The 27,130-nt window shown below is 39.4% G+C and overlaps 2 protein-coding genes across 4 annotated transcripts in view; one reads left to right on the forward strand and one right to left on the reverse strand.

The window, feature by feature from the left end:
• Positions 1 to 976: 976 nt before the first annotated feature.
• Positions 977 to 6,545, reverse strand: ciao2a (cytosolic iron-sulfur assembly component 2A). 2 transcript variants are annotated; one of them, XM_088921519.1, is made up of 5 exons: positions 6,069 to 6,545; positions 5,440 to 5,604; positions 3,209 to 3,258; positions 2,844 to 2,889; positions 977 to 2,376 (listed from the first exon to the last, which is right to left on the reverse strand). In XM_088921519.1, exons 1-5 carry the CDS (start codon positions 6,283 to 6,285, stop codon positions 2,276 to 2,278), a joined length of 579 nt encoding a protein of 192 aa, XP_088777645.1. In that variant the 5' UTR covers positions 6,286 to 6,545; the 3' UTR covers positions 977 to 2,275. The 2 variants fall into 2 exon arrangements, with proteins under 2 accessions (XP_088777645.1, XP_088777644.1); XM_088921518.1 differs by having other exon boundaries at positions 5,425 to 5,604; positions 6,069 to 6,254.
• A 111-nt stretch (positions 6,546 to 6,656) lies between these two features.
• Positions 6,657 to 27,130, forward strand: part of spg11 (SPG11 vesicle trafficking associated, spatacsin) — a 28,065-nt gene continuing 7,591 nt past the window's right edge. Inside the window, exons 1-29 of one of the 2 annotated variants that reach the window (XM_088922340.1) lie at positions 6,657 to 7,260; positions 7,845 to 8,035; positions 8,959 to 9,186; positions 10,121 to 10,319; positions 10,488 to 10,625; positions 11,110 to 11,540; positions 11,988 to 12,133; positions 12,336 to 12,468; positions 13,304 to 13,459; positions 13,945 to 14,123; positions 14,567 to 14,743; positions 15,548 to 15,619; positions 15,756 to 15,883; positions 16,253 to 16,431; positions 18,124 to 18,334; positions 18,619 to 18,822; positions 19,336 to 19,442; positions 19,677 to 19,822; positions 20,183 to 20,347; positions 20,872 to 20,938; positions 21,032 to 21,197; positions 21,515 to 21,723; positions 22,083 to 22,191; positions 23,127 to 23,286; positions 24,259 to 24,528; positions 24,861 to 25,061; positions 25,588 to 25,695; positions 26,248 to 26,413; positions 26,862 to 27,076. In XM_088922340.1, the coding sequence (XP_088778466.1) occupies positions 7,031 to 7,260; positions 7,845 to 8,035; positions 8,959 to 9,186; positions 10,121 to 10,319; positions 10,488 to 10,625; positions 11,110 to 11,540; positions 11,988 to 12,133; positions 12,336 to 12,468; positions 13,304 to 13,459; positions 13,945 to 14,123; positions 14,567 to 14,743; positions 15,548 to 15,619; positions 15,756 to 15,883; positions 16,253 to 16,431; positions 18,124 to 18,334; positions 18,619 to 18,822; positions 19,336 to 19,442; positions 19,677 to 19,822; positions 20,183 to 20,347; positions 20,872 to 20,938; positions 21,032 to 21,197; positions 21,515 to 21,723; positions 22,083 to 22,191; positions 23,127 to 23,286; positions 24,259 to 24,528; positions 24,861 to 25,061; positions 25,588 to 25,695; positions 26,248 to 26,413; positions 26,862 to 27,076 (5,091 nt within the window). In that variant the 5' untranslated portion in view covers positions 6,657 to 7,030. The remainder of the gene's footprint in view (positions 7,261 to 7,844; positions 8,036 to 8,958; positions 9,187 to 10,120; positions 10,320 to 10,487; positions 10,626 to 11,109; positions 11,541 to 11,987; positions 12,134 to 12,335; positions 12,469 to 13,303; positions 13,460 to 13,944; positions 14,124 to 14,566; positions 14,744 to 15,547; positions 15,620 to 15,755; positions 15,884 to 16,252; positions 16,432 to 18,123; positions 18,335 to 18,618; positions 18,823 to 19,335; positions 19,443 to 19,676; positions 19,823 to 20,182; positions 20,348 to 20,871; positions 20,939 to 21,031; positions 21,198 to 21,514; positions 21,724 to 22,082; positions 22,192 to 23,126; positions 23,287 to 24,258; positions 24,529 to 24,860; positions 25,062 to 25,587; positions 25,696 to 26,247; positions 26,414 to 26,861; positions 27,077 to 27,130) is intronic. The other variant, XM_088922341.1, reaches the window with a different exon arrangement.

Raw genomic sequence — 27,130 nt, forward strand, 5'->3', positions numbered from 1 at the left:
AAAAATTAGTCATTTTTATGGAAAGCAGATACTGTTCATATACTGTAACTGCTCTCTGATTTTGAGGTCTAATGTGTTTTTTACTAAGTTAGGAAAGGTAGAGGTACTGGCCTGCTGCTTATTTTTTACAGTTTCAGTTTAGCAGTCATTCCATGTGAACCTTCTGTATACAATGAATGTTATACAATTAGGGGAAGTAGACTGGCTCAGTACTTTTGATTTTAGTCTAAAGAGTAAAGTGGATTTTAGTCTAAAAAATATAGCACATGATGCTTTCATGATATTACTGCACTTTTTTAATTACATATGTAATCAATAAAATTCAGAAGCCTCCAATTTTAATCCTTGCAGGATAAAACAAACAATGCACTGAAAAGAGAATGTAATACTTTCATTTAGCAATTGTCATCAGCATTTGAAAACAATATTAAACCCAGCAAAATGTTCTGCAGTTATGTAATTATACAGTTATGAAATACACATTTCAGATAATTTTTCCTTTTATATTTAAAGTCTTTTACACCCATTGTTTATCGGTAACAAGATCATGCGGATGAGACTTGAAAGCAGCAATTTGTTTTTATTGAAATAAAACCCCTATTAGTTATATAACAGAGAGGCTCTAGCAGAGTACCAATGTTTCCAATGTGTCACTGTGGTGTTATGGTAGCATGGTATCACACTCATATCATTAACTGTAAATGGCTTGAAAGAAAAGCTTTGCTGGGGCTTACCGTACAGTATCTGCAAGTTGTTTGTAGAATTAATTCAAAAGACTATAAACAGCAATCATCAGAAAAGACTTAAATCTCCCAGTGTCACAATTTTAACTGATGTGACATTCTTAGTGATCTTCAATGGCTTCTATTAAACGAGCTCGATCCCCAGCTGACCGGAAAGTGAACTTCTCTCCCCAGTGAGACACTCTAATTCCCAAGTCAGATTCTGTGCTGAATGAAAACAGTACTCAGCAAGGTCATGGTCAAAGGTCTTTGCATCATCATTTTATTTCATCATAGTAATTCCTCATTTTTGTCATTCAAAGGTTACACGGCAGTGTCCTGAATCCTAATATAGAAACATTTTTTTAGATCTAAACTCCTAAGAAAAATAAACTTGACGCTGCTCTGTAATTTATTTTATGTTGAGCATCTTTATACATTTGTATATTGTTAGAAACATTTTAGAAATGCAGTTTTACATAGGCAGAGAAAAACTGTATACAATAAACATCACATTCAAGCTAAATTATCAGGAAACAAATAAATATGATTCAAATTATTCATTGTTTTGCAGAAGCACAAACTATATGCGATTCCTCATTCACCAATACGTAGTAGTATTCTTATTAACTGTAAAATCCTTATGCACATAGATTTTCTCAAAATATTTGTGTCCAATATTAAAGTACAACAGTGAATTCTAACATCAGGAGATGGCAAACAGCTCTGTGATTTTCCACAGACAAAACAGTGGTTTAAAAGCAAAAAAACAGGACCCTTAATAGCTACTGCTATTTTCTATATAGGTGGTTTCTAAGATTCTACAGCTGATAATTTAAAATCCATGAAAAGGTCGATCACTTAATTCCGGTTATCTGAAGACTGTAAAAGAGATATCCTTATTCCCATGTCCTGATTCCTCCTTGCTTTTTCCATGACAGCCTCTAAAAGCAGTTTAGGAACATCTCTTGAAGGTGAATACAGCTGTTGCTATGGTCCCTTGACACTTCTGGAACACAGCTGGAATTCCAATATTAGAGCAAGGTCAGAAATCTGCTGTCTACAGCTGCTACATAGCTGGAATTTCAATATCCTAAACATCATAAAAGGAATAATCACTTCCTGCAAGAGAGCCATTTCTATTTGTGATGATTGAATATGTTCACCCACGCTCCTATGATTGTCTGACACAGTGCTCAGATTACCTGTCTGTTTTCCTGTTTAGAGTGGGAGCCGATAATCTCTCACTGCAACTGTCGTGGCACGAAGGCAAACAGCACAGCCACTGGAAATATGATGTTGCTCCCCGTGTTCCTCCAGTAGCACAGCTGTGGGGTTCTTGAGGTCTAGAAAGTGGATCAGTTCCATCTTTGGACTGAATGTGTGCTTAAGGCTCTGCCAGCCCAATCTTTTTTTCATTTCAAATCCAATAATATGATATATCCCTGGATACATGAACTTAACTTAGAAGGAAATGTTTGTTAAATGAAGGGAACAGGCAGCTCCTGATGCAAGCCCAGCCCTAGTCTCGAGATCCAGAGAAGGGTGCCTCTCTAGTCATCTGGCTCGATCACGCACTGCTCCACGATCTCTCGCAGGTTCGGGTTCTCCATCGCTGCTGCCACTCTTTCCTTATCGTTGATCTGCTTGTTGACTGTCAGAGGAAGAGGACAGGTCGGGGTCAAATGAGCAAATTACTTGCACAGGGGCCCGTGCTGTCTGTCATTCATTTCTCCTCAGGCCCAGCCTTTTCTGTTTGTACGTGACTCTTTCAATTTTCTTTTCCGAGGTTAAAATCCTTGCAAACTGAGATGCGGCAACGAATTGAATCTGCCAGCTGTGAGAGTACGCTCGCAATGTCTCACAGCACCCTTCGCTTTTAGACTTGGAAAGCGTTAAATGATTCAGCAGATTGTGAATAATCACTCTAAAACTAAATTTGACCAAAAATGAATATTCATCACCACACAAGTATACATCTGCATAGATCAGAGACCTGTATTGAGAAAAAAGGGTAAATTCTTCACGAAGACATAGACTGGAAAAGGGAACTAATTTTGTGCCTGGAGCTATTTCAAGAAAACAAATGATGTCTGTACACTGAAGTGCATGTACACTTACTATCTTCCTCTGTAGAATGTGTTCCTTCAGAAATGTAAATTTCCAGCTGAAAAAAATGAATTAGAAGGAAATCAATTAGCAATGTGAAGCTTAAAATGTGAGGAACAGGGTGTTCAATTTCACAGTAGAGATTAAAGACAAACAGCCACACAGAATGCTGGGTACATTGTCTTGCTATAGACAAGGAGAATTGATCGATTTAAACATCAGGACTCTGCTTTTAAAGGAAAAATCTTTATAATACATGTAGGAAACAGTCTTCTATCATATGTTTTAATAATGACATTATAAGAAATAATTAATCTATTAATTTAATGCAGTTATTCACACCATGTGAAAAAATACCATAGGCATCAAATTCTTACCTTGTGTTTGAATGGCAAACATCGCTGTAGCTTTACTTGTAAGCAAAGACCTATTTGAAAAAAAAAGTGGTTTTAAAAAATAATTTGAATTTGTTCAGGTAATAGAAATGAAAGATTTTCTCAGTTCATGGGCACCATTACCAGTCAGAATACAGAAAGAAGGAACTGTGCTAGACATCAAAAGGGAGCAGCCTTCACTGCAATATTGATGGAGGGCAATTTGAGTTTAATCAGAGAAAAGTATAGAAATAATATTCTCAATTTTAATGAACACACTAGCAAACTTCTCCAAATCTCTCATCTTGGATTAAAAGCAGATATTTCTCTTTGAAACATGAGTCTAGGTGTAGTGGAAAAAGCTTTATAGGAAGAAAGAGACAAAAAAGTCAGTTCTGCAGAGGAAAGGAAAATAAGATTTTTAAATCTAAATACGAATGTGGACTGAATATTCACTATCTTAAATCTGTTTGCCTTTCTTAAAGCTAACTCCTGGCATTTTTATCCAGCTTTGTTGAATTAAGTAAATGGACTACATCTAATATACTTTTACAAAAACATAGCTTCTATGTAGTGTAAAGATGAGAGAGAAGATTCTGAGTTCATGCCACTACTCATAAACACATGCTGGAAGATGAATTCCCTGCTAAGAAATGAAAAAGACTCCAATCCTTCTTCTGAAAAGATCTCTGTACTATTGTGGCTGTCTGTGCAGACACCAGCTGAGAGTGATAGCAGGAAGACAAACACTGACATGCACCAGTGAAGCTGTTCAGCACCGAAAACGTCTATTTTAAATTGTACAAAGATATAGTGCATGAGCTCTCATGATGACACACACTAGCTCATTCTGGTGCACCAACCTTTCTTCATTTATAACCAAGCATTCCGCAGGCAGGGAAAGTCATGTCAACACTGCTTCTTTTTATTGTCAGCTACAAGAATCAAATGTAGGATTGCCAAACCCAAGCTGCAGGCACTACAGTAAACATTCATGAAACCAATGTGTAATTTTTTAGGTGGAGTGCAGCGTGTAGCTTTGTACACACAAATGTAAGGCAAGAAAATCAATTAAATGAATGTTACTGAATCTGAATCTAACTATTCAAAGGTATACAGTATGTTTTCACTAATATACAGAAATATGTAGTTCAGGTGGGTAGCTGCGTCAGCACGCGTAGGCTGCAAAGGAACAAGTAATAGGTTTATTCCATGCTGAAAAGAGAAGAAAGAAAGAAAGAAAGAAAGAAAACTGTTCCACTGTGGAGCCACTATGCCTTCCCCTAAATCTTTTTCTAGATCTCTTCGTTGTTCCTTCTCTTCCTCCCTGGGCTACTTGCCCCCCTCTCTTACTAAACCAGCATTCCGTCTCTTCACAGCGATCTGGTCCAAGACCAGGCTTTCTAACCACCTCCCTTTCCTTTACAGATGCCGTCTTTATAATATGCTTACACCTGAAGAAGGCTCCACAGCCGAAACGTTGTGTTTTCCGTCTTCTCTTTTCAGCATGGAATAAACCTTTACTTGCTCCTAGACAGAAATATGTCGTCATCCAAAAACTAACCTTAAGGGAAGGTGCAAATAGGCACAGAAGACAATGAGATGACTTAAACGCACAAAGAAGAAGTTATTCTAAACATCTTATGATTACAGACATGTCATCCATGTGATGTGCTGATTTAGTAACAGGTGTGGATTTATTCCATGCTGAAAGGAAAAGAAAAGAGACAACGTTTCGGCTGTGGAGCCTTCTTCAGGTGTGAGGGAGAGAGGGAAACAGGCAGATAATAAAGCATGGGAGAACAAAAGACAGGAAAGTGCAGAGGAGCCAGGGAGCAGGGGAGATAGAGTATCGACACTCAGGGAGAAGCCAAAACCTGCAAAACCTGCACACCACCACCTCACTGGGCTAGTGCTCATATGACACATGAGTACTCCCAAACAACCGTGCTGCATAAAATGAACAGAATATCACAAGCCACAGAAATCAACTATTTCAAAATTATACTGAACAATATTAGTCTTTCCAACGCTGAATTATGATTCTATTTCACACACTGACCCCAACAACATCAACAGGTTTTGGAATTCCCCCCTTTTGCTCTGTTTCAGCAACTCAAGGGTCAGCATTGTAGGGAGGACACACCTGCTATACAACTTGCCAGGCTGTCTTATGGGCCCCTCTGCAAGTAATTTACCCCCCCCCACCCCACTCTTACCTTCACAGCACTTACCGATCAGAGTCGCCAAAGAGCAGTGGGGCACTGTGGGGCAAAATCTGATGATGATGAGGTATTCCTCTTCGCCTATTTCCTGGACCTCCACGCACTTCTCTGACACCACGTCCAGCTCTTCTAAAGTGTTGGGCTTCTCCGGGTCACGGATTGTGCGAATGACATCTTCAATCAGACAAAAGCAAAGGTATTATTTGACCGAGAGGAACCTAAGGCTCTTCGTGACGTTTTCTACAGTATCTGCAGACCAGCTTTGGAGTGATCCTGTTCAAATCAGCTTACAAAAACAAAACCGCAATAAACTGACATCAAAACAGTTTTTGTGGACACATAAAAATATTTAGCTTTTCAAAATTATTGTTCACGTGCATAAAAGTCAGCTTTACAATCTTAAACGTCTCTTTGTGCCTTCAGCGAAAGCCCTTTTGTAGAAAAACCCTGTACTCTAAATCTCCACCGTACCGGTTAAGAACTCCATAGGTATTTCATGATCGTGTCGGGTTTATTTTCTTTTAAAACTTAAAACAACAACAAAAACAACAGCAGCTTGTTTTCGTGTTTAACTCAAGATATTGCTCCGATAACGATCGATAGCTGACTTGTTTAACACTGGTCGATGGTGTAAATACCGTAAACTTCTAATGCCTTTTCTTCCATTTTTTTGTTTTTCTGCGCATTCTCTCGTTCAGAAAATCCAGAGAGTTGTAGAACTTTGGCTACTGTGTAAGACACCAGGCCGGACACTATTTCCATCTTCAAAGAGCGCCATACTCCAGCGGTGTCATATTGACAGACTTCTCTTCTCCTTGGCCAGTTAAGACATACATAGTTGATACTAGGTGACATTCACTCAGCCAGTTAAGACATACATAGTTGATACTAGGTGACATTCACTCAGCCAGTTAAGACATACATAGTTGATCCAGATGACATACACTCTGCCAGTTCATACACAGACAATATTAGATGACATTCATAATAACAAAACTCTTCTGATTTACTACTTAGCTCACTATAAGTTACATATCTGGATCTCTTCCACTCTTTAATATGTGTAGCTTGACCACCAATCGTCCTATGTTGTATTGACCACTTTGGCCTAATTCATACACCCTCCCCTTTGCCTTCCGCTGATTGGTCACAATATAGTGCTGAAATGTAGATTTGGTTCCTGGTTGCATGGATTCAGTGTCAATCAATCTCTCAGTCACGAGAGAGGAAGTGACTGTAAACATGGAGTAGTGGCTTTTGACATATTTATTTAAAATCTTTTTATAAATATAGGTTTAGATAGGGGATGAATCGTCAAAAAATAACCTCTGCTGCATCGGTCGGTATTAAAGAAACGTCCAGATAGCTGCATATGGAGCCACGTTTCGATAAAATCTCGACTGAGCCATTTGTGAACTGAAAACCCAGCCACTAAAAATCACCAAACGAGGGTTGTTCGTGTATTCTGCTTTCTGCTCACGTAGTGGTCATATAATGCTTAGTCATAATTTAAACATGTTTTGATTAGGTCTGTTAATTGGGTTTCGGATCGTTGGAGCAAAATATTTCAAGATAACTGTATGATAGCAGCCAAGCCGATATGTTGAAACAGTCAGACAAATCGGACTGTGCCGTAAAAGGCGTTCTAGAAGTTCTGCTTGTGTCAGGCAAGGAGCTCTGTAAAAATGTTCAGGACACGGTAAAGGCTAAGGCTGAGAAGAGCTGCTCATGGCTTTGCTGTTTAAGTGCCAACGGAAGTCTGCAAATAACGACGATTGCGAACAGCAGCAGGACGTGTGAGAGAACAGTTGAAGAAGAGGAGTGCGTTGAGTAAGTAAAACATCCACAGTAGCGGTTCACTTTTAATCTTTGTTCCTCTTTATGGTGGTAGGTTTATAGAACCACTCAACGGTTTGATTTTGTTTGTTGATGGACTGCTTTACAGTTCTTTTTTATTCATCTTCAAAATGACCGATTTTAGCGATAACTGAAAATAAAAATATACTAATTCACTGTACATTTAACTGGGTACTAATAAAAACGCTTGATCGACAATCAAATCAACCGGTGCCAGAGGTCCTCCAGTCCTTGTAGCACCACAAACCAGTAGATCTGTTATGCAGGACTCTAGATTATTGTTTCCCTAGAGTTGGTCTCTTAAAGCATAGTTCAATCCTGATACAGCGTGTTTAAACATATGTGAGAAGTGATTCTTTTATCCACTTGATGAAACCAATTAATTCAATAACAAAGAGTTTTAACAGGGGTTTGGGGAGTGAAAGCATATAAAGCATCACAGCTTCAAGAGGTTTGTGGAGATGTGGAGAAGGTGTATCAATGTCGCCTTTTCCCTTCAGATCTTTGCAATTGATGATCTAAGTAGACTTTAGACTAAGTAGACTTTGTGCTGGCAGCTTTGTGTGGGAGGATCCAGCTGTGCCATGTGTGGATGGAGGCAGGCCGAGGCTTCTGGCTCTGGACTCCAGCAAAGGCCTGAGACTTTACAAACTGGAGGCAGCGGAGGCTGAGGAAGTGGACACGGTCCACTGTGTCGGCACCTGCACCGCAGAAAACCTGCTGCAGCTGGTGGGAGCCAAAGATCTGAGTGAGTGCAGCAGCACCACAGCTGCCCATCTGAGCACTTTTACATTTTGCAGTGCACAGAAAACAAGAGCATTATGAAAAGAAAATTGAAAGAGATGTTATGCCTAGTTAAGTTTGACTAGTATAAGAGCTAAACTACCTTACTATCATACATCTAAAATCTATTCGCATTTAATGGTTTCCTTTTTATTGAAGTCACCTTCAGGTCGACCTGCTTTTTTTTCAGAACGTTTATTTAAACTGGTTATTGAAACGTCTGTAATATCTTAATTAGTAGCATTGTAGATTTTAAATATGAGTACTGTCACAAAATACAAAGGGTATGAACTTAAGCACACAGTCTTTCTCTTCTTAGATCTGACGACAGTGTTTTAGACATAACCCAGCTTGAAAAAAAGTACTGATTTAGGTCCTGTTTCTTAAGCTCTTCCTTAGAGAAGAGTTGTCAGCTCTCGTGGGCTGTTATTTCGGATGACAGAAAGTGCTGGTTGAAGTGGTCTGTACAGCTTAAATGTGCCCCCACATTTGCAGAATGGCTTCGTTTCTAATTTTTTGACTGCTTCCTCATTTATTAGTGTGCAATTGAGCCTCTTGTTCACGTTTGGTTATAGGAAATCTCTGAAAGTATCGCACTTTATAGAAGCTCTCCTCATTCAAGCACGAATGTCAGCCTCCAATTACAATGTCCTTAGCACATGTAGGCAGGTCTCTCCTTGTGGGATTCTTGATCTTTTACTATGATCATGTAGAATTTCTGAAGGTATTCATACAGCAATATTTGGGAAAAATACTGGAAAATGTTTGAGATATTGGTGATTAATAATAATATTAATAATTCATACTATTCCTTAAAAAAATACCAATTCCTAATATCTTATTTGTCTTTTGTTGACAGTATGCTTGTGTGTTGGTTGTTCTCTGCAGGTGTGTCCCAGTGCGTGTCTTTGATGCTGCTGTGGTTTGGGAATGGGAGGAGCTTTGTGCTTCTGAATAGCTGCATTCTGGTGCAGCTTGTCTGGGATGATAGAGGTGCATCTCCACAGGTCCTGGGCTGCCACATCTTGGGCCTCCCTCAACAAGCTCTGGACAACATCACTGACTGCCAGATCTGCAGGGGCACCCTCTTCCTTTTAGCCAACACTGGCCATATATGTATCCTTGAATGGTGACCAACCACATGGACACATTTTAAAATCCTATAGAAAAGAGTGTGAAAACATCCATTTACCTCTAGGGTGAATGAATGAAATCTTCTTTTCAGAATACACATGCATGTCTTTTTTATCATTGTAAGGACTTAAGAATGCATGTGTCCCATCCAGTTAATAAGTGAAGCAAATGGAATAAAACTGGGCATACTACAGTATGTATGTATTTTAGTGCTGACTTTGGTACTCAGGACTAAAATATGTGCATAGTGTGCCTTTCTTTATTTAGAATTTTAATCCTGACTTTGGTAAGGGATCCTTGTTGAGCAGCTGAATAAACATTCTGTCTTATTAGTCAAATTCAACAGAACCCATGCTGAGAGCAGAACTATAAATACCAACTTCATTCAGCATCTCTGGTGGCATTTTGGTCAAGAACACTTGCTCTGCTTTTAACCACACTTTTTCTTTCTTCTCTAGAGTCAAATGTTTTTTTAATAATATTATATCAACATTAGGAAGAAGTGTAATGCATTTCATTTCATCAGTGCAGTTCTGTGAAGGATTCTCAGTGGATTGAAACACTTTGGCATTACCTTTTACAAACACTCCGCTAATGCATTTGTCTTGTTTTACTTTTTTTCTTTGAACTAAATAAATCCTTTGGAAGCAAGTGAGCAGAATCCCCTTAGTAGACCGAAGTGCGTGTGCTGTTCATATCAGGGCACCAGCTGTCTCTGACAGCCCTTGGCCCGGAGAGATGTGAAGGCTAGGCCTGACTAGGTAATGAGATTGAACAGAAGGCATGCAAAACTAAGCAGAGCTCTTTGCTTCTGAGGCGGACTATAGGGAGAACTGTGAAATCTATAATTTATACAGACACTACTGTGGCGTGAGTGAATAACATTTTCCTGTGCATCTTTAACCTGAATCCTCAGATATCTTCGACATGAATGAAGGCAGACATCTGGCTAGTGTGGATTTGCCCCTGTACAATTTAGCTATATCCGGAGAAAATGACTCTGTGCCCCGTCTGTCTTCTTTCAGCCTGTTTCAGGTGTCGCAGGACTTGGCCACTGTTGTGGCTGTCACACGCTTTAACTCTGCAATATGTGTTGATTTGAACAACTATTTCAGGTGAGTCAAATTCACTGGTGGGGTCATAGGTTGAGGTCCTTTAGGTCAACCATACAAAAAAAGACCACATTTTCTGTGCGTTTGAAACTGTTTTGCACCCTAGCCTTGTCTCCCTGTTTGAAGGACATCATAGTAAAGTGCACTTAGCCGATGTCTCTGTTTCTGCAGGAGGTATCCTGAGCACATGCTGTGCTGCCAGTCCCCCGTTTGCCCACCACTCAGGCCTGCGGGGGCATTGGACCAGGACTGCCTGTCCAGTGCAGCCTACAGCCATACACTGCTGGGAGGCTCCTTTCATGTAGACTGGTGAGTTAAGAGCTGCCAGACATTCACCACATATGTGCAGTTAATTTTAGTTTAAAGCCATGTTAATTGTACAAACAAATTGGTAAGGAAAACATTAGTCAGGTAGTATACTGTAAGTTATTTGTTCTATTTTGATCCCATGCCTTCACAACTAGACCACTAGATTACCAATGCTATTAAATTTAATCCATTTCAGGTTTTCTGAGCTCATACATTAAATCTGTTTGTTAAATGTTCATCTTTTGTGATGTGCTTTTAGTTTAATACAGGTTAAATAAAACAGTGTTTAATGTGGCACCTTTCTTCATCAATGATAATTTGTGCAAGAGCTCCTAAAACTTTTAATGGGTCAAACTACTTTACATTTGGAATCTCAGGCGTCTCTTCTGTCTTCCTTGTAATTCTTCAAAGTCCATGTGAATTTATTTTGTCTGTCTACATGCAAATTAATTAAAACTGTTTCTATTTCTTGACCTTTATAAAGTTCCTGGGAAGCTCGTTTGTCTTTACTGTACAACAAAGCAAGGGCGTCTACACATCAATACGAAGCTGGAACTCCTTGGTACCATGCGCTTCCTCAGGTAGAGGGCAAACGAACAGCAGAAGTTCCATGTGCAGCTTCTCCCTTGGTTTGGGGAGCTAGGCTAAGTAACACAGAGCACAGCCAGGCAGAGTCAAGCCCAGCCATAAAGGAGGGCGTGATGAAATTTCAGTTGCATAGGGAGAGCCTGGCTCCAGCCTCTCTGGCAGTCTCTGAGTTTTCTGCAGTTCTGACCTTTGTCCTCCCTCGGAGCGAAGAAGCCCTCACTGTGTTGTGGGATCTTCAGACCCAGGAAGTGATCTATCGCCATTCTAGCAGACTCTGCATGCCTGTACAACACTGTGGAGAGGAGCAGCTCTGCCTGTTTCTGAAAGGTGAGATCAGTGCTACGCTGTACACTGCCCATTCTTGACAGTTCCAGTTGTTTGTAATCCTGCCATATGCAAAAGCATGTAACAGTTGTCAATAGTTTATCATATTTAAGTAGAATATAAGGAAAGACTACAACTGAGAAGATGCTGTTTGGCCTCACTTTGATCTCTCACTTAGTCGATGGTATCTTATACATCTGAGAAAGTCATCCGTACTCATTTTGAAAGACCTTCTAGAGTCATCTTAAAGACGGTACCTTGCAAGACAGTCCTAACTGTGAAACCATTTTATGTTGAACGTGTTGATATTTTTGAGGATTCTGGATGGACGCATTGAAATACCTAGTGTATTCTGAATATGTCATGGCTGTATGGTAGAATGTGTTTGCAGGGCTGTGCAGTAATGTCAGGTGTGAGGCGGTTGTCTAGAGCTGTGCTGTGTGCCCTCAGCTGTTGGCCTGTCTCTGCTGCTGTTTGGAGTGACTCAGGAGGAGCTGCTGAACAGGCTGATGGTGTATGGCAGTGCGGGTACTGTGGACTCACTCTGCCACCTCAATGGCTGGAGTCGCTGTTCCATTCCCATCCCTGCCCTGAAGGTAAGCTACTGGAGTATGAAAATACCCCTGTAAACTTTTATATTTAATTATTTGCTTTTACACTATTTAATAAATATTGTCACTATTGTGTTGTTTCCAGTCTAGAATATCAACTAACACCAAATTCTAGAACCCATTAGCACTTCTAATAATGCTTTTACTAGACTTTCCAAATGAGATAGCACCTTAAATTATTTTTCAGGCTGGCCTGAAGAATCACCAGCTGGATACAGTCGACTTTTTCCTAAAAAGCAAAGAAAATATTCTTTGTCCACCTGCGAGTTATACTTTACCAGAACAATCTGTGATCATTCCAACTCATTCCCAGTTGAAAAGTAGGTATTCCTCAGTTGCTAATTATGAAATGCAGTGAATCATGGTTGCAGTTTAATAATGGTGTAAATCCATCTATCGAAAGCATGACCAAACATGACAGGTTGCATTATATCAGGTATCACATGCTACAACTATTATATGTCTTATTTCTATACTGCAGAGAATCAGCTAGATTCATGTGAAATTGAGCATTTCTGCAAATAACTTAACTACCTTTCCATGATTAGAAAATCAATATCACAAAATAGTCTTGACAGACTAAATTTATATAAAATGTATAGTATATAGCGCATGTGGAGTATAAGGTTATATAAAAAGAACATTTTCTTCTCTAAGCCTAATTCATTTTTTACTTAATGAGTAGAAACAATTAAAATAATAAGCATCACAGAACATCGCAGTGTGCTTGCTAGCTGTACCCACATCCTGATGTTGTATAGCTACTGTAGAATTAATCTTTTTGCACAGTGATGCATTAGAGATAATGGAGAGGACTCAGAACATATTATGGCACTAATCATTTCATAAAATGTACCTGCCATCATAAATCACTGTCGGTGTTGATGCATGAAAGATCCATTAATCTTTCTGCTGGGAAAATTGCCTAATGCAATAATGTAGTTAGCATTAAAGCATTGACAGATTTAACCATCTTTTGTTACGTGTCTCTGTGATAATAGTTTTAGTGGAATGGAAAGCAAGTTGATGTCTGGGGACGAATTGAGAACATTTAATTCTCTAATTGTCATTTTATACTGGTTTGGTTGTATTGCTCTCCAATTTTGTATTCGTTGTTATACGTTTCTATTGTGCCTGCTTTCATGTTCGCTGCAGATGTGGAGGATCTTTGTCCGGCACTTGATCTCCTGTGCTCTGCCATCAAAGAGACCCACTCAGAAGCCCAGAGCAAGCAGTTCTCAGAGCAGCTGCTCAACATCACCATGACATTCCTTAACAAGCAAGTCAGGGAAATTCTCTGTAGCACAGATGGTAATATCTCTCTGGCTCATAAAACTTTGATAGAACGTGTGGCACTATTATGCAGACTGTAGTTTTCAAACCTTTCTCTTCTTTTTGTATCTCCTGCATCATGTGTTTTGCGTGATTTTCCTTTTGTTGGTGTTGCGCTAGATCTTTGGGGGATTTGCTGTCACTTTTATATTTCCTGTGCAAATGTCAGCAGAATCATCTGTGAGATGTTTTTTCCAATACGTGTTTATTGAACAAGCTGGTTAGCCTCACTGAATTTAAGCAGAAACAATGACAGATCTTTGGTTTTTACATATAACATAGTTCATGAAAGGATAAGAGGCAGGGAAACAACAATCGAATCATAACATTTATTAGTACCCCACAAGGTTAAAGAATATTTTCAATTTAATTGTTTCAGAGCTGATATTGGTCACAATGTATTGTATTCTCAATCTAAATTCAGTGACATGGGCTGTATTTTCTGCTGTGTTTCCTTGGATCAGAGCTGGATGATTGTCTTCAGAAGTGTGTGGATATTCTGAACAAGTACATATCTGAGCTGCGCATCTTCATGAAGAAATTTCCTTGGACTACTGCTGTGAGGACTCCAACCCTCAGCTCTGACCACACAGAAGGGAGTGCTATTGGTCTCTGGCAGAACTGGCACGGACTGTCCACTGAAGTGAGTTTGACTGGGGACAGGCTGTACTGTATATGTTCTACTGTATATCTTCAGGAAAAAAATGGAAAAATGATCTTGGCCATCTCAGTAACATGGGCTCATTAGTGGGAGTTTAATGATGCAAGAATGCCAAACAAATGAGAGATCTTCTTTCCCTATACCATTTTTGGTGGTAGTTGTATATTCAAAAGAAGCTAAGTAATTCCTTAAGTTGAAAATGTTTTATTTCAGGCATTTTCAAGTTATGTGCAAAGGTCTATTTCACTTTCAATCTAAGAGTAACAAAAGTAAAAACAAATGCTGGAGCAAGGATGTAGTTTCAGTATAATTTTCCCACTGGAACTCAAGTCACAGTCAGGTGGGGTATGCATTAGGGTAATATCCTTTTAATGCTGCGTTGGTATTAATGAAGGACTGCTACTGTGTTCTTTTGTTTTTTCCAGGATGTTGTTCAAAGTGCTGTCATGAACAATGATATCCCTCAGGCTCAAGCCTTTTTCAGATCTGTGCAGAATCCAGCGGAGAGGCTGGAGGACCTGCTGAACATGGGGCTACTCCGTGCTTTGCGCTGCCTGTCTGGGAAAGACCTGTGCCAGGCTACAGCGCTCCTGAGGAACATGGTGAGTGACCAGCAGCTCTAGTTGGGAGCCTGAACACGAGTCTCTATCAGTGACTTGTCAGTTAGTACCTGCAGTATTGAACCTGAATGGCTCTTGCAGAATATAGATCACTTTTGAGGTTTCACTCACTATCATGGCATACATGTAACTGTTAGCATTCAGTCCCTAAGGGCAGAATTTAATAAACACCATTCTGTGAAAAGAAATGCCATTCTGTTTTCTTTTTAAAAGTTTGATTTTTGAGAAACAAAAACACAGTTTGCCTTTTATAGATGCATTATGTGCAATACTTATGTAGTAGAAAAAATACTTTGGAAGTAGGTCAACTATTGTCCTGAGTTGTTCTGAACAACTAGCCAACTTACTTTTACAAAAAAGAAATACCATTTTTGGATGGCAGAGTGGCATAGTGGTTAGAATTGCTCTTTGTAGTGCTGGGGCCCTGGGTTCAATTTCTGGGGTGCTATCTGCATGGATTTTGTACGTTCTCCCTGTGTTCATGTGGTTTTCCTGTTTTCTCCAACAGTCCAAAGGAATACTAGTACGTTAATTAGCTTCTGGGAACACTGGCCCTGGTGTGTGTTTGTGTGTGGCTGCGTCGGTCAGTCTGCTCTGCATTGGACTGAGGTCTAGTCCAGGATGTACCCTTCCTTGCATTCTTTGCTTGCCGAGATTGGCTCTGGCTTCCCCGTGATGTGTGAAATGGATGGATGGAATAGTATTTTTTTAATTTTGCAGGTTTTTTTGAGTGTTGCAGTTTTTCATTGCCTAACCCACTTTAATGTGTAAAAAACATTTGTTTAGGGTTTCAATGTGAAGGAACAGTTGCACACCATATGCCTCTATACAGATGACAAGGACATGAGGAACTTTGTGGTAAGTATTTCCAATTATAAGCTGTGAAATTCAAGTTCCTGAGAAACAGTTCTAGGAATTGTAAGTATTGGGGCTAAGTTAGTATTTGTTGGTAGCGATTAGGAGTTTAAAAGGACACAGTTTCCTTCTTTCTTAGGTGGAAGAATTACAGAAGCAACACTATTTACCAGATGAGGAACAGAGAATGGTGAAATTTATTAAACAAGTTGAAAGCTTGTGTTCATTGCCAGCTACCAGATGCAAAAAGAGCCAGTCAAGGAGAAGGTGAGAGACTCACTGTTATATTGTCAGTGGTGTTCAGTTGCCTTTTACAAAACATATAAACTTCTTCACTGTCTTGAAGCATTTTTGTTTTCTGCATTTTAAATCTGTGTTGATCAATGCTGACTTTGTAGACTACTTTTGCATATTCATAGGATATGCTTTTTTGGTATCCTTGAGTTTATTTTTTTGGCCTACACTTCCTAACTTTTCAGACGTTTGTGATTAACAGAGAATAAAACCAGGTAACAAAAAATAGATAAATATTGTACTAACAGAACAATATTCACAGTAGTTATTGCATTCTGACTTGGGATGGAGATTTGGTTTGTCCATTTCTTCACTTTTAACGATTATTCTTCTTCCTTGTAGACTCTTACAGATGGAGCACATTGACCCGAAACATAAAACAGTCCTGGAAAAACTGGGGAACCCTCTTTCAGAGCAGAAGGCATCGTGGGCCACCTGCACAGGAATCCTTCTGGACTGGGCCAGGCACTGGGACCAAAGCCTTCAGAAGGCCATCGTGCTATCCCGACTGCCTGAAGATGGCAAGTTTTACAGTTTTGTTGGGTTTTTTAGTTTTGTTCATTTCAGAATCAAAATGACACGAATTGGCCTGTGCTATCTACCAATCTATACTGATTTATCCCACCACTTTCATAAATGCATATTTCTGCAGCTGGCTTTTGCTTTATTTATCACTTAAGAGAGTATCTCCAAGAATTACAACATTTAAGCTGCTTTCATTTATGAGACACTAATTGCTTTCAGTTTTGCATTCTGCAAGGGAGGTTGGATATGTTTAAAGCTGACAGCTATACAAAGGCCTAGTAAAGGTTTGGTACAAAGGATTAAATATTGACATATGTACTCTTTCATAACACTGTTACACTGCAGTTTTTACCATTTTTTGAGCTGAGCTGGTCATGGACCTTCCTCCATCAGCCACAGTAATGGAGCATTTTGGTCATAAGATCCAGTCCATTTTTCCACATGGTAAATAAAATAATGGACTCATCTGCAGAACGGCCTGCACATTGTAACAACAGAATATGAGATACTGAACTGGAAAACAGGAAACAGGTGCCATAGAAACAAAGTAGCTTATAATTAAATTGTACATACTCCTGTTAATGCAGCATCAGACCTTATAACATCTAAGATGTCCATGTAATTGCTCATTCAATTTCAGGGTGTTGTATAATAATAGTTTTAAAAACTAAGCAATGCATTAAACATCCACTGTAACACATGAAGAGAACATCAGTATCAACAGCTTGGTAGCAAGGGACATAATTACTAATTATTAACTGAATTAGGGTATTATGAAGGTTTCATGCTAATGTAGGTTGAATGAAACAACTGTGCATAAAAATGTGAGTTGCACTTCTTAAATAAGGGACTGGATTTGACACGGAACCACATATCTCAATATACTGTTCTCTTTTCCTTTAGTGTCAGACCATCCTGTATAAGACCTTAACTATCTTATCTTATCTTTAAAGATTTCTCATTATTTTTATTTTGAGTGAAAAAGAGAAGAGCTGCTAAGAGCAATACTTTTTATTTGTTCATTTCTTGAGTGAATACATACAGTAAATACCAAGTAACTTGAACATGGTGTATTTTTTAATAGCTTTGTAGTCTAGTACACAATGAAAATATGTTTTTGTGTTGTGAGGACTTATTATAGCAATAGAAAAAACTAGATCATTGCTATAGCTGCTGCAGTTGTCAACATCCTAGTCTGATCTTTTTGATGGGACTGTATTTGTGCAATGGGCTGTGTAACAAATCCCTTTTTGATAACTTTTGTAGATTGTGTGATTTCAGTTAATGTTCTGTTTATTGTGTAAAAGTAGGCACAGATTTAGCTAGATTAGTTATCTCTTCTGCAAAACCGAAAACACCATACAGAGCAGAATGCTCTATACAGTATATAGCTGTATACTCTAGTCTGTATCTCACTTTTTAAAACAGATGCGTTATTACTTTCAATCTTTTTTCACAATGCAAAAAAATTAGTTATTTTTAGTTTTGCTCTCATTGAAAACACAGGCATGCTTTTAAAAGTAATGTAAAATTATATAGTATTTCATCAATACATCTTGGCTTATTGCTAGAAAATGGTTTTGTGGTTTTGACACCATTCTCTGTACTAGAGAATGCCACTTCATAAATACAGAAAATCAGGAAGAAAACCAACATTGAAAATAGTAATTTATTTTCCCCCTACCTAGCTATAGATTCCTGTGACTCTGCTGTGCTGTGGAGGTACCTTACCTCTCTCCATGACTGGCCAAGGATCTCCCAGTGGATTCAGAGCCTCCACTTTGTGAATGGAAAGCCTTCCCAGCCCACGCAGTGGCCAGTCCTCACAGCAGACACTGTCGATCGCTCCACTCTGTGCAGCAGCTACATGAAGAACGAAATTCTGGACCTGCTGGCAAGGTCTGAAAATGATACATTTACATCTCTGTCTGGTGTTGAAGGCAAAGCATTTCACACACCGTTTGTAGCTGATGGTAAATAGGTCAGTCTTAATGACACAGCTGTATCAATATTCTATATCTTGTAAACACAGGTAGTGCACATTTTATTAACATTTTTGATTAAACATGTGGCTCTTATTTGCAGTTTGTAGAAACGATGATTTGTTCTTTAATCGGGGTGTATCTTGGTGTGGCTCAATGCAATCTGCCTTTATATTTGTGGCTTGTCTTTGTTGTTGCCAGGGGAGGGGTGTTCATTCAGTCTGAGTTGTCAGACTTTGAGCAGGTGCTCTGGAGGCTCAGCCAGGCAGGGGGTATCATGCAGCACAGCCCCCCAGTGCCACAATACCACTCTCTGGGTGGCCCAGACTTCCACACCCGATTCGTGCTCTACTGCCTGGAGAACGGCCTCAAATACCTGCTCTATGTCTATCTGGAGCATTATGAGTAAGTGCTCAGGAAGGCATTGCATATTATTAGACTATCTTTACTATTCGCTTGCAGTAGTAATCTGAAGAAATAAAATTCTGCATCTAAGCCTCCCCTTGTATTTAAATGTTTACACTGGTCTTGCCTAGGCTAGAATTTTACAGCACTTTTCACTTCCCCTTCAGAAATAAAAGATCACCTTGTTGTTTTGCTTTATTGCTTAGCAGAGTAGCCTATATTCCAGTTATCCCTAAAAACATCAAGGGCATTTAAAGGTTTTTGCAGGGCCTTGGCAATAGTAAGTAAGGAGCAACTAAATATACAACAGTGCCCCCTGTTGATCTGATAGCGTCACTTTTTTAAATCCTGCTGTTCAGAAGCATAAGATCATTATCATTTACCAATTCTGTCTTCTCGCATTAAGAGATTCCAGAAAGATTTTGTAAGCCTGTTCTCTTTAAATAGAATAAATGGCTTTTCTTTGTGACCTTTTAAGTTTGTTGTACCCCGTTGTGATAATGTCTTCTACAGCTTAAATCCAAGAAACTGTGCTGTTCTGGCTGACAGGAGCTTATATGAAATGCATCCTTGGTTTGAAATGCTTGTGAAGATGCAAGAAATTACTAGAAACCCAACAGGTACATCTCAGAAGAAGACTGAGAAATATTCTTTTATTACTCCTTTATTATTGTAAATTTTAGTTGAGCAGAAATACATCACATTTATTAATAGTTAATTTTTATCCATTTCTGTTTTCACATACTAAATTCACTTACAAACTTACCTCAGATTATATATTTGTTCTTCTATGTGTTTGTGTTTTTTTGACACCAGCGGACAAAAATTAAGCACTTTGTTGGCTTTGTTCGTAGATCCTAGTGTCATTTTCCAGTCCAGCCTGACCAACGCTCAGATCCTGATTCCCAGCAGTCAGGCCAGTGTAAGCAGCATGTTATTGGAGGGCCACAGCCTGCTGGCACTCTCCACCATCATGTTTGCACCTGGGGGGTTTGACCAGGTGAGAACAGTCCCTTCACTTCTCTCACTCTCAAGTTTCATCACGGTTCTGCTTCTTCACGCAGAAATATAGGCATCAAGCTGCTATGAAAATCCAAGCAGATGTAGAAATGGATGTTTATGTACCATTTGTATCAAACTGTTTGTACAAAACTGCGTTCATTTAATAGCACATCTTAGAAACAATATACAGTAGATGACCCATACATATATAAACAATACAGATGACCTAAAGGAGGTCATAGGTGGAATTCTCAATATTCGTGATTTAATAAAAAAGGAATTATCGTGGCCTGAGTCTTTTTAACTTCTGTAAATCTGTAAATTGAGCAGTTTGAAGTAAGGATTTTCTCCTCACCAGGTTGTCAGTCAGACAGGGGAGGGAGACGATTCCTTGTGGAAAGTGGACCTCCAGCTGCTGAAAATGGCCCTGAGCCCTTATCCTAAGCTCAAGTCTGCGCTGTTTCCCCAGACCAGTCCCCGGGGGGCCCCCCCTTCTGACATCTCCATCTACCACCTCTTACAGGTAGAGGCCTCGGAGGCAGTCCGCATGTTGTGACTCGAGTGGACGGGCAGTGAGGCTCTCTTGTAAGCTGCATGCCTGAGCTAATACAGCTATCTTAGGAAAAAGGAAATTAAAATGAAAGATTTTCACCTTTCTTGAGCTTTCTATGGCTGTCTTTACTTTTCATGCATTGGTACAGACTGTTCAAATTGCACCTCCCTCCAGAAACCCAAACCTAGATTGACATGTCTTAACATGGCCTATTCGAAATGAATAATGCTAATTGTTATTCTGAAGTAGTTTAACTAATGATACCGATTAAGAAATAGACAAAGTGGAGTGTGAATTGTATCAGAATAGAAGAAATAAGGAGTAAAGCTGGCTTTTAAGTTGGTTTAACATTAATACTGTATCATATCAAGGTATAGTTAAAACAGAGTATTTTTTTTTTCACAGTTTGACTTGTGAGTTACTTCTGGCAACCTTAAGGATCTGTAATTCTGTTGAAAGGACCCCCTTGTTTAATCTTGCTCTTTCTCTCACAGTCTTTGCACCCTTTAGATCCTTCAAGGCTGTTTGGATGGCAGTCGGCCAACACGCTGGCCACTGTTGGTACGTGTTGCACACTTCTTCACTGCTCCACCTCTGTTGTCTGCCGCTTTCTGAGTCCATCCTAGCAATGTTGTCCTTTCCGTTGTGTAACAGACGCATCAGCTGAGCTGCCTCACTTCTCCAGCCCCCACATTGTTAACAAGTATGCTGTGATCGAAAGCTTGGATTTCCTGTACTACCTGCGTCACGGTCGCCCGTCATTTGCCTTTGGGACTTTTCTTGTACAGCAGTCGTCAAATACCACTTTTTTCAGGGAACAGTAAGTATATTGCAGGACCTGGAGAAACTGTGCAAACTAGCATTACAAGCACACTGGATATCAAGCATAATAACTTTGAAAAGCTACAGATTAATTTTGCCACTTAGGTCTATTCAACTTGCCAACCAAAGGCTGCTGGTAAATACAAAGTGAAAATGTTCTTCAGTCAATTAAGTGCCAAAGACATTTATAGCTTCTAGGATCTGGCCTTTTATGTTATCATTAGAGGACCAGTTTAACTCATTGCTTCATGTCCGATAAGAAGAATTAAAATGATCAAATCACAGAGCATAGTGATTAATGTTATTATTTTTCAGGATCATTCTTGCAGTTGACCAGGCCTATAATCTGGGACTGCTGCACTTTGATGTCCCGTCTGTCACAGCTGCTTGTGTTGGGTTTTGTGAATTATTGGGTGTCAGTAGCCTGAAGCTTCGGGTTGATTTCAAAATCCTAAACCTGATCTTAAAGCATTGGACTGGGAGCTCAGAAGAAAGCAAAAATGCGTCGCTGAGAGAGTTCTTAGGTAACTATTTTAAATTATGACTGCTTTGTTAGATGTTTTAATTAGAAGGATATACAGGCATTATCAAAGTATAATTGTCTCCTTGCCAGACACAGTTGTAGATAGTATGATGAAAAGACAGAAAAAACAAAGTGGGTTAAGAATAAACTCATTATGCAGGACTGGTTTGTGTATTATGGTATGCTTGTAGTATAGAAAATAATTTTGCTGCTAAATTATACTAATTACCTTGCTCTTTTAAAACAGCATTTTATGTCTAGCATAGCTTCCTGAGAAATTCCTGTTTATTGTATATATGCTTATAGCCCATAATTATCATTAAAATGATAATGTTACTCTGTCATTTCCCTTGTTTTAAGTTGAAAAAGGAAGTTTGCTTGTGGAGTCTGAGAGGCAAGCAGCTGGAGAGTTACTGATGCATTTGGAAGACGCTGTGAAGGACAGTATTGACAGAAAAGGCATCAGTAGGTGAGGAGGACGTGGCGTGTATACTGAACATGTTCTAAAGCACACCTGGGCAAACTCACAGAGACCAGTTCAAATAGGTGTACTGTATGCTCTTCAATCGGTAGAAGTTTAACAACAATAACGAACTTGCAGTGAAAGAAGCATTTGGCTGTGTTCCTTTTTCCATTTGTCTCCATTTAGACCAAGAACTTGTGCCATAGGGTGTTAATCTCAGTAAAACATTTAAATTTTAACATAACTATAGAGACAACAATTGTGAAGAACAGTTAACTTAAAAGTCACATTATTAAATCAAGAAGGATGGCATAGCATGTACAGTACTTTCATCAGCAAAGTGTTAAAGAAATGTTGAAGATGACTGTGAACAGCAGCATAGGATCCCCTAAGCCCCTGGGCCCACATACAGTACTGTAGATCGATCATTTCTTTATTTATATCTTACCTTATGCCAGCAGCCTTATCATCTGCAACTCACATCTGGCAACCCACTGAATGTCAGCAGGTGTGATCCTGGTCAGTACCTGGATAGGAGACCTCCTGGGAAAGCTAAGGTTGCTGCTGGAAGTGGTGTTAGTGGGGCCAGTAGGAGGGTCTCACCCTGTGGTCTGTGTAGGTCCTAATGCCCCAGTATACTGAAGGGAACACTATACTGTCAGAAGGCATTGTTCTTCAGATGAAACATAAAACCAAGGTGCTGACTCTCTGGGGTCATTAAAAATCCCGGTGCATTTCTTGAAAAGTGTAGGGGTGTTACCCTGGCATCCTGGCCAAATTTTCCATTGGCTTTTGCCTCCTTCCCCTTCCATGGTTACAAGAGCTCCATTAGCATGACTCAATCATTAATCAAATCAAGTCCCAGGGAATAGAATATGATCATTTCATTGAGGGAAATCACTCCCATGTTAAAGCACAGCTGTGTCGTGCCTTCCCTGCAGATCCTCTTATGAAGCAGGCCAGGAGTGGTCCCTGGTGGTGCAGTTTTCTCAGCTGCACAAGCTCCCTCTTACCTCTGTGTACCTGCAGGCCTGCGCCACAGACAACCAGTGGCTGCATTTCCTCATCTTCTCTCAACTGCACAGCTACCCTCCAGAGCAGGTGAGCAGCCACCAGGAATTAAAAACAAATAAAGTGGCAAGATTCCCTTTTCACATGCTGTACATAGTACTTTTAGTTTCTTACCTGTTAAAACAGCTGTTGATGGATATCTGTAATAAATATTACTAATAGGCTAAAAGCCATTTTTTAATAGAACACATATGTACTGTATAAAGCATTTTTTTTGGTGCAGTCAACATACCCTGACCCATTGTGACTGTGCTAAAGTTGTTAAAATCAGGGTGGCCATACTTCCATGTCATTCCATTTAATGACCTTTTCTTTCTAATTTCTTTTGTGGTCCTCCATAACAGAAATAGCTTTTAATCACTCTCCTGACTGTATTTTTCTAATCGGTACTGCAAGAGAGCAGTCTTAGCTTTAATAGGTAGGCAAAAGGCTCTGCCCAAAGCATGTTGTCCAGTCTTCACTAGCCATTCTGGTAGTTTTAATTCTACTCCAGCTTTATAACCCTGCTAAGGTTCCTTAAGTAGAGTGCATTTGAGAATTATGTCATTTATGTTAAGACCTAAATTGCAAAGATATGTTAAAGTATAATTTACATCTTCAGAAAAACATTCCTTGAATTTATGTGTTCTTTAATCAACTTTATCTTCCTGAAACAGAAGTTTATCTGTGTCATCTGCAGTTTTTAATTAGTATTTTTATATGTGGCGTGGGCCATGTGGCTCTAATTAAACGAAAATTAGTGACCTTTCAGATTTTTTTTTCCCATTTTTGTCCAGTTCCATTATTTCTACAGCAGGCTGGAAGACCCTGGTACTTCACTGTAAAAGATAAGATCATTGAATTTGGAAGGGACAAAACTACTGTGACTTCTATTCATAACTAGGTATAACATAAGTAATTAAAAATCCTTATATGTGGTTCCCTCACCAATTAGTAAATCCGTTCCACTATGTTGTTTTGATATTCCTCCATCCCAGTTGTGATTTTGGTGCCTTCTGACAGGTGCGGGCTCTGACAGCACAGTTCAGCCCAGAACTGCGGGCTCACCTCTCCCTGGCCTTTGAGAATCTGCAGCTGGTATCCCAGTGGGAGGACAACAGAGACCAGACCCCCACCGAACAGGCCATTCTAAAAAGTGAGGCACAGCCTCCCAGGGAGCTCTTCCAGGTGCTGTTACAGAGCCAGGACAAGCCCAGTGCATGGCGATACCTACTGTCTGAAGCAATGCACCAGCACTGTCCTGTTCTCACTGTCATTGCAGCCTGCATTGAGGTAGGTCAGCAAAGACACTAAAAGCTACTACTTTGAACAGGGTCCTAAAAGAGAGACCTTTGTGACCAGGTATATAGATGCATGCAAATATATTTGTAGGTTTGTGTGTAGAATACTGGAAATGAGAACAACCCTTTGCATTTTTATATATTAAAGCACATACTGTATATAAGACCACTGTTATTTCAATTAAATTATAGTTTAATTAAAAAGCTATACATTTTACTGAAAAAATTAAACCAGTGACTGATCGGCATTGCTGAAGTGATAAATATTCTGTGCCATTGCTTGGAAACAATGTTCTGAAATTTCCTACGTTTTTCCTACGGCAGGATGTCAGTTTAGTCCAGTGCCTCTGCGTTTGGGTTTTAACCTCTGTGGATGATGACATCATTGCAGAAGCCACAGGTCACATAAACGAGTGTGTAAAGCAGCATGAGTGGAACCTCCATGACCTGTCAATCATATGGAAGACTCTCTTGAAAAGACAAAATGCAAAGCCCCTTATAAGAGGCTTTCAGTTGTTTCAGAAGGTACCATTGTATGCCTTATGTACTGTATCTAAAGCCAGACAAGTCACAGGACACCTACTGTATATTCACTTCTGGTACTGTAGGGTCACAGGGTTTTCTGGTTTTCATTTGATCTTGGACTCTGATAGGCTTTATTTGAATAAATTGTTCTCTTAAACCTGGTGGGTACTGACAAAGGGCAAAAAATTCAATTGATATTGCTTAATGTTTTATGTTGATTGCTTTCCTGAGAGAATTCTGCTGTTATTGTGTAAAACCCTATTTAATTCATTCCAGCCTTTTTTGTCTCCTCCATTCCTCGTGAACCCATTGCCATTCAGGGAATTTATGGGTAGAGAAATATCTTGTGTGTGAATGACAGGTGTTAATTCTCATAAAAATGGTTAAATTATAAGTTAAAGATTAAAATTGTTACCCATGTAGTACTATGACATTTGACATACTGTAAGTAGGAAAAATAGTGAATCTGAAAGTCTTCACCTTTCCAAGATGAGTGGGTAAAGTACACTTTTTATCTCTTTTCCAGGACTGTCCTCTGATCTACATGTTGCAGATGTATGAATTGTGCTGGGAGTACAAGAATTATAATGAAGCAAAGAACAGACTGCTTGACTTCCAGAGATGTCTGATGAATGTACGCTTTTGATTTGATATTTTCTTCCTGCAAATTGTCAGTCCTCATTAGACATCTAAATTTACTTTCCACTACTTCCTTCTAATAGCTTGGAAAGGATTGTGGCAGCAGAATGTTATCACCCCAAAATCTAGAAAAATAAAACTTTACAAAAAATATAACATGTTTTTTACATTCTACTTACTATTGAGTGAATGATATGTTTTTAGCTTCCTTAATTAAGGGCACTTACATCAGTACATCTGTTCTCATAAGCCATGCTTATTGTAGGTATTTCTGCGGTTATGTCTTATTTAAATGTCAACTGAAGCAACTGCAAATATTTAACCATTGCCGATCTCTGCAGAAATTACCACTCCCCTGCAAACAGAGTTCTATAATGCATTTCTAAACCCCATAGGAAACAAGTAAAGTCCCCCCCCCCCCCACAACATTTCGTGTTATATTCTAAATTGATAATAGTATTTAATTATTATTTCTTTCCTCTTACTGTTATTACTCCAGCCATGGCTCAGGGAACTTGTGCTTATTGCAGTGATCTTGTTTTTACAGCTGAAGACCAGCACTGCCAATGCTTCTCCTGTCATCCCAGTGCAGTGGGCTGAATCGCAGGCCTCCTCTCTCCTTCACATCATGATTCTGCAGTGTGCCACACAGTATGAGCTGAGGAAGTTACTGCAGCTGCTGGCGGACATGGAGAGATTTCTCAGGTCAAATGGTGAGAGGCCTGAAGCAGAAGGGTCCGTAGTCTTTGAACTTCTTGGAAAATACTTAGCCATCGCTTACTGAACTGTTCCCTTATGCGACAGGATCATTTGTTTCTTTTTTTTTTTTACAGTTTGTCTCTTATAGTCTTATAGCAATATCTTTGTGTTGGAAAGGAAGCGTGAAGATGCAGAACCTTGTTCAAGACCAAATACATTTTAAAAAAAAGAAAAAAATTGTTCTTTTTTTAAGGATTCTGGACAGGCTAATAATTATTTACATTTTTGTTTGTTTTTTTCACATTGAAGAGAACATTTGTTTTCCAGTTTCTTTTGCTTTTTATTGGATCGATGTTTTTGAACTCAATTTTCCTGTGCATTACGATAATAATATAATGTATGTGCATTGGCCTCTTTAAACTTATTGGTTTGATGATATTGTGTGTTCTGTTACTTCTGTAGGCCCAGACTTTAAGAAGCTTAGCCTCCTTAGTCAGATCCTACAGGACACCCCTGTGTCCATCAGCCAGTCACTCCTGGAAGCGTATTCTGGGGAAGCTCTGCAGAGGGAGTGTTTGCAGATCATGGAGAAGCTGCAGCAACAAGGCCTTTTCTCCTCAGCAAGGCAGGTGGCTCAGTTAGCTGACCTGCCTACAGGCAGACTGGCAATTTGTGAAGTGAGTCACTCTTCAATTTCTAAGTGTTTACAAACAGAATCATTTAATGTTCAG

The sequence above is a fragment of the Atractosteus spatula genome, chromosome 7 (genome assembly GCF_055471065.1).
Source record: "Atractosteus spatula isolate fAtrSpa1 chromosome 7, fAtrSpa1.hap1, whole genome shotgun sequence".
Classification (NCBI taxonomy): Eukaryota; Metazoa; Chordata; class Actinopteri; order Semionotiformes; family Lepisosteidae; genus Atractosteus; species Atractosteus spatula.

Excerpts from the sequence above, each read along its gene's own strand:
- ciao2a (XM_088921519.1), bottom strand. The coding sequence starts at position 6,285 with ATGTCACCTAGTATCAACTATGTATGTCTTAACTGGCCAAGGAGAAGA. Across the intron at positions 3,259-5,439 it reads CTCTTTGGCGACTCTGATCG|GTCTTTGCTTACAAGTAAAG; the intron begins GTAAGTGCTGTG and ends TTTTTCAAATAG. Across the intron at positions 2,890-3,208 it reads GTTTGCCATTCAAACACAAG|CTGGAAATTTACATTTCTGA; the intron begins GTAAGAATTTGA and ends CATTTTTTTCAG.